The sequence below is a fragment of the Brassica napus genome, unplaced genomic scaffold (assembly GCF_020379485.1).
Source record: "Brassica napus cultivar Da-Ae unplaced genomic scaffold, Da-Ae ScsIHWf_1318;HRSCAF=1883, whole genome shotgun sequence".
NCBI classification, from domain to species: Eukaryota; Viridiplantae; Streptophyta; class Magnoliopsida; order Brassicales; family Brassicaceae; genus Brassica; species Brassica napus.
In genome coordinates this window covers 7,762-14,397 of record NW_026014734.1, presented here as the reverse complement: position 1 = coordinate 14,397, position 6,636 = coordinate 7,762, and the positions used below count along the sequence as shown (strand labels likewise).

The 6,636-nt window shown below is 32.6% G+C and overlaps 1 protein-coding gene across 1 annotated transcript; it reads right to left on the bottom strand.

Moving 5' to 3' along the window:
* Positions 1–2,236: 2,236 nt before the first annotated feature.
* On the bottom strand, positions 2,237–5,656 carry LOC125596898 (G-type lectin S-receptor-like serine/threonine-protein kinase At1g61480). Its single transcript, XM_048771892.1, has 5 exons — positions 3,900–5,656; positions 3,707–3,817; positions 3,471–3,636; positions 3,310–3,418; positions 2,237–2,453 (listed from the first exon to the last, which is right to left on the bottom strand). The coding sequence occupies exons 1-5, from the start codon at positions 4,897–4,899 to the stop codon at positions 2,256–2,258; spliced, it is 1,584 nt and encodes a 527-aa protein (XP_048627849.1). The 5' UTR covers positions 4,900–5,656; the 3' UTR covers positions 2,237–2,255.
* Between the last annotated feature and the right edge of the window lie 980 nt (positions 5,657–6,636).

Here is a 6,636-nt window from a genome sequence, read left to right as displayed (position 1 = left end):
AAATAACATTTTAAAAAAGAAATCAACATAAAAAAATGTTCTAATAATCATGTATGTGAAAGTAAAATAAAAATAAATACAAAATTACAAAAATGATAAATTAACTAATGTATTAATTATCTTAAAAATTAGATTGGTATTTATACTAAATTCTTGAAAACTTAACATAAAAAGAGTTTAACAAGAAAAAAACAAATTATGTCCACAGCCAATATTACGATAAGGGCTATATACTATTAAAAATATTCATATATAAATAAAAATACAAAAAATATTCCAAATCAGTATCATTGTTTAATATTTTTATAAATCTTAATATTTCTAAAGTAAATCTATAAATTAATTTCAAAATATGAACTAAAATTAAATAACTTGATATATATGCTAACTATCTCAAAACATAACACTAAAATTTATTTAAAAAATTCATAAAGTATGTCAAAACATAAAATAGCATATACATAAAAATAAAATATATAATTAATATTAAAATAATTAACCTAATCAAATAAGTAAAAAAATAAAATTTTAGTATTTTTACATTGGTGTTGGCTACAAAATCATCTAATTTTATAATAGATTATATAAGGTTCTTAAAAACATTGGTCAATTTTCGTTTCTTTCTTACCGGGCCAATTCAGTTTTGGCTTATAATAAGCTTACAAAGTTCTATTAAAAATAAAATGTGGTAAGAATAATCCACAATTAATACACATATTGTTGATTAAACAGTTTGTTTATATGCTTTTGAATTGCCTTTTATCAATTAAATAAATTAACATAGTTATTTACTCATCAACAATTAGATTTTAATAAATTTTGAGACAATTGTTTTTAAGAAGTCATAATCCAAATATTCATTTAACTAACCAAACATGTTTTTATGAAACATACCTAAATTTTTTTATTATCTAAAATATTTTTTTTTTAAATTAGGTCACTAATAATAATAAATCGAAGTACATGGTAACCCTTTTCCAAGAAAAGTAACTTCTCAATTGGGGAAAACATTTTGTGAACCGCTAAAACATCATAATCCCACCACTAATTTATATTGTAACTATATCAAGTAGGAGATATATTTAATTTTTTAGATTTTTATTTTTTATTTTAATAAATAAAATATTACTTAATATTAGCATAAATATATATATATTTTCTCCTTTTCTTATATCTAACAAACAGATAGTTACTACTATTTAAATTTCATCAAAATATTTATTATGATTTAGACCTAAATATACATATAAAACTATTAGATATGCATTTAAAAGAATTAAATAAGAGTATTTTAAATACAAATATGCATAAAATAAGTATATAATAATACATTCATTCTAAAAATTTGGTAAATACAAAAAAGTTAGACATATTGCATAAGGATTAATCTTTTATGTCATTCAAATAGAAATACATATAAAATTATAATAAAATATTTATAACAGTGTTGTATTAGTTAATAAGCATGGAACAATCTATATGACGCTTTTAATTTTTTTATTAAGAAACAATATACACATGTTTATAAATACATTTATACATTTACGTATACAAACAAACTGATATCTAAATATTAGTTATTTAAATGGTAAAATTGTATAAAAACTTAACTATGAAAAATAATAAAGCACACTTTAAATAAATTTCATAGAAAAATGTATATAAAACAATTTTCTATTATATTATCTTAATATTATTAAAAAATAAAACTAATTATTAATAAAGTATTCATAGTAGTGTATAGCATAGTATAGTAGTGTATATGTACTGAAAAATCTATGTGATATTAAAATTATGTACTTATAAGAAACTATAAATACTTTAGTAACAATAATTTTACTTTTATAATACAAACAAATAAATAGCTAAGTTCAAAAATAACAAATTTATAAAAACAATGTAAATAGGAAATCAAATAATATTTTAATAATATTAATAAAAATATTTTTACGAAATTCATCTTTTTCTTAAAAAATATTGCAAAATTAAATTAAATTATTAAAGCAGATTAACTCTAGTATTATTATAGGGGTAGTTTCCAAATATAGGTGGTCGATAGGCTATAGACACCAATTAACTCTCTTCGTAAAAAGCCCATGTGTCAAGGATCTTGATTACAAGATAGTTGGTCAAGACCAATACAAGAAAACTTTTTATTTTAAAATGTATTAATTAGTGAAACTAAGAACGAGTAAATGTTAAGAAGAACAATCTATTAACACTCTAGTTTTACAACTTCCATTACACATTGTTTCTTAACGCCCGATGATCACAGACTGTGTCATCTCATTGAAGGTAATCAAAGGATTAGACAAGGATTCATAATCCCTCTTATGCACTACAAATATAGGTTTCTCTGGTGATGGAAGATCTGATTTTGTGGTGAGCATAGACATCAACTCAAGTGTGTTGGGTCTGTCCACAGGTTGGTGTTGAACACAGAGCAGACCAATCTGAACACATCTAGCTACTTCTAGTGGGTGGGATGAATCATCAACATCTTTGTCCAAGAGAAAAATTCCTCCATTTTCACACCAAGACTCCCATACCTGTTGAGTTCTAAAAACTATTAGCGCAAGAAACGTTTTGAAACCTCTCTGAATATGTATGAAAAAAGCATTTAAAGTCTTACATATTCAAGTAGGTCTTTTCCTTCTTTTGCATAGTTGAATCTTGAGATCTTTTCTCCACTGATGATTTCTAACAAAAGAACTCCAAATGCATAGATGTCTGATTTCTCAGAGAATATCCCTGTCCATGCATACTCAGGAGACATATATCCTCTGCACACATATCAAATAGTTTCACCAAAATTTTAACATACTATGAATCTTTAGGTAAGCATGTTGTTGAAGTCAGACCCTTACAGAGTACCAACAACCCTGCGAGTATTTTCCTCATATTGGGCTCCCTCAAACATCCGAGCCAAACCAAAATCTGATATTTTCGGGTTCATGTTCTCATCCAGAAGAATATTGCTGACCTTGAGATCTCGGTGAATGACCCTGAGGCGTGAGTCATGGTGGAGATAGAGAAGTCCACGCGCAATACCTTGAATGATATCAAATCTCTTTTGCCAATCAATCTTATGCTTTTTACTTGAATCTAAGCAATAAGACGGTTTAAAAAACACTATCAGTTAAATAGTTTCTGATATAGAATGAAAGAGGTAAGAGGAGACAAACCAAAGAGAAAAGTATCAAGGCTTTTGTTCACCATGAACTCATAAATCAACAGTCTCTCTTCTCCTTCAATGCAACATCCAAAAATTCGTACCAAGTTTCTGTGTTGTAGTTTTGAGATGAGTACTATCTCATTCATGAATTCCTCTTTTCCCTGTCTAGAGCTGCTAGAAAGCCGTTTTACAGCAATTTCTTTGCCATCTTGAAGCTTCCCCTGAAACAGATTTAAATATATTTCGAGAGCATAAACAGAGAATACAAAAGAGCAAAGTGGAATACAATTCTCTGACCTTATAAACTGAACCAAATCCACCATGCCCAAGTTTATTTGAGAGGCTAAAATTATTGGTGGCAGTTTGAATAATATTCATTTCAAAGAAACATAAACTTGAGAAATCTTGTGGTGTCAGATCATTGCTCCATGCATCTTGTGAAGCATCGTTTGATATTTTTTCTGAAACGTTCCAAGAATAAATGAACAACAAGCCATATCTATAAATATAGTAAGGTCATCAGTGTGTTACCATTATGTTTCACTCTGTATCTCCAAACACAAAACACAGCAGAACCCAATATCACAAAAAGAAAAAGGCTGACAAGACTAGCAGTGATGGTCTTCTTGCGCTTATTTCCATCTGAGATACAAAAACAAATAAAACAATAAGCCATGATGGAACCAAAAAAAAGTTCAATGATGTAATCTTTCCCAAGGCCTACCCAACTCAGAACGTGCAAGACGAATGGAAAGAAGCTCTCCTCCTGAAGAAAACTGCACTGTGTCCATTAACTCATGATTCCACATTAAGCACCCAATTTCCCGAATAAAAGCAAAGGCCAAGCAAGAACAGTTTCGGAGGCAACTTTGGTAGCATTCTTCAGCATCCAAATCTGCAAATTTGTAAGAGTCTGGAGGCTTTATGTTGGCAACAGGATGGAAGACATTTTGAGATTTGCCAGTAGAGTTTCCATAACAAAGTAGTTCGGTTCGCCTTACACAACCATCAGTCCGGTTTCCTCTTTCCCACTCCTCTTTATATTTTGGAACAAACCCTTTGAAGCATTTACACTTTGGAGGTACGGACCTAACACACAACCCAAAAGGTCCACATAAACCGTAAACATCGCATGAATTGGCTAATGGACCCTCATAGGTTACTTCCCACTTGGTCCCACTATGTTGAAACCTTTTAAGATGGCCCTCTGGTGTTAGAACTAGACGTGAAAGTTTGGAGTCTCTTCCTACAAAAGAGAAAGACCCTGACCCGTTTGCATCCTGTGGATAGCTGAATTCACTTGCTAACGTTTCATTCATTAGTGGTATCCCCGTGAACCTTATTTTAGCCCATGGACCGCTTCGATAATAAGGCTTTGAGCCTCTCGTGGTAAGCACCTGTGATGGAACTTGCGGTGTAATCTGAGTCACAAAATCACCAGGCGATGGATCAGTGTAACTTTTCCAAGAAGTCAACACCCGCTTCTCACCGGTCGTGAGATTACACGTCAAGGGTGAGAAAGGGAGCATAGTATCACTAAGATGCTCAAAGCTTTCCCATAGTGTTCGTCCGGAAACGTTGTCTATGACAATAAGATTTCCACTGTCTGAAAGCTCTGCACGAGAACTATTAGATGCGAAAGTTCCTCCACTAGACCAGACAGGGCCATGGTTTCTATCCAATAAGAGAAGAGTTCCATTGCTGCTGATACTTAGATTTGCCATAGTGTTCGTCCGGAAACGTTGTCTATGACAATAAGATTTCCAATGTCTGAAAGCTCTGCACGAGAACTATTAGATGCGAAAGTTCCTCCACTAGACCAGACAGGGCCATGGTTTCTATCCAATAAGAGAAGAGTTCCATTGCTGCTGATACTTAGATTTGCCTTGGAGTCTGTAACAGGCTTTTCTCTATTGGCCACCCACACAACCACCCGGGGAGTAATACCTTTGAACCAGATTCCGACATACTGATTCTGGGAGTTGTTAAGACTAAAGAACCCCAGTTCATAAACTCCATTAGAGGAACTGAGAGTTTGTCCTATTGACAAAGGACTCTGTGTAGTTATTTCTCCATGACTATAACTCAATATCATGGTGAACAAAAGAAAGAAAGCAAACCACGTCATCCCCATGTGCGTTCTTGCGTCTCCAAGAACGATCTCCTTCAGATTAGTTCATGAAGCAAACATGTCAATAAGACCAAGTAAGCTATTCTTTAGAGAAATTGTGAGACTATTCTCAAGCATCTATTTAACAATATACTGAACCGCACTTGTTTTCCAAGACAATGCATTAGTTTATTTTGGATCAACTTAAACCTTATTAAATAATACACAAAGTCAATGCCACGAAGAAGTCTAACCTTTTACCCAATCAATTACGCAACGTTTGACCCATATAACGGACAAGTTACGTGTCTTTTATTCTTCCAAGTGTTAAAGCTCTTTTACTGCTATGGTGTGCACTCTCCTTGCTACGAAATGTACACGAGAGAGACCACCATTAGAGCGAAGAAGCTTGTGAACCTTTGAGAGATGATTCCATGCGAACTCTAAAAGTCTGTGTCAAGGATCTTGATTACAAGATATTACCTCAAGAACGATTCAACAAGTGATAATGATCAAAGCATTCAGGTCGGAAAAATAACTCTTACATTTAGGCTTTAACAGAAACGATGTTGAAACTTTTATTTATTTATTTCAAAATGGATCAAAGATATGAAGAACGAGTAAATGTTAATGTTGTCAACACTGAAAAATGGATCCCTCTAGGTGAAAAAATCTAACACATCAAATGTACAATTTCCATCACACATTGTTGCTTAACGCTCAAGGAACAACTTAAATGTTATTAAATAATACACAAAGTCATTGCTACGAAGAAGTCTAACCTTTTTACCCACTCAACTACGCAACGTTTGCCATTTTCAGTCCCTTGTGAGTAGGCATTGGCACTCAGGTTGCATTGGGGTGTTATATAGGTTTGGGTCGGCTTAGTTGTTAATGTGAAAGACATATACTACAAGAAAACATAACCTTAACGAGGGCGATTTTCCTCGTTATTTCGTCGTAAAAGAGGCTTTACGACGAAATAGCGAAGAAGCGCGTTTGCTCGTTACTCGTCCGTCGTAACACATATTTCCTCGCTAATTCGTCGTAACTTACCGAGGAATATATTTCGTCGTAAAGACGAAGTAAGACGATTCGTCGTAAAGACCACGTCAATATTCCACGCAAGGACGTCGCTACAATTCCTCGTAAATACCTCGAAATGAGTTCCTCGTAACCTACACGTAAATACCTTGAAAGAGTTTCCTCGCAAAATACACGTAACAACCACGAAACGATTTCCTCGTTAAATACTCGTAAACTTTTCCTCGTTATTTCCTCGCAAATGTTTCCTCGTAAAATAGTCGTTAATTGTTTCTCGTCATTTCCTCGTTATTTCCTCACAAATGTT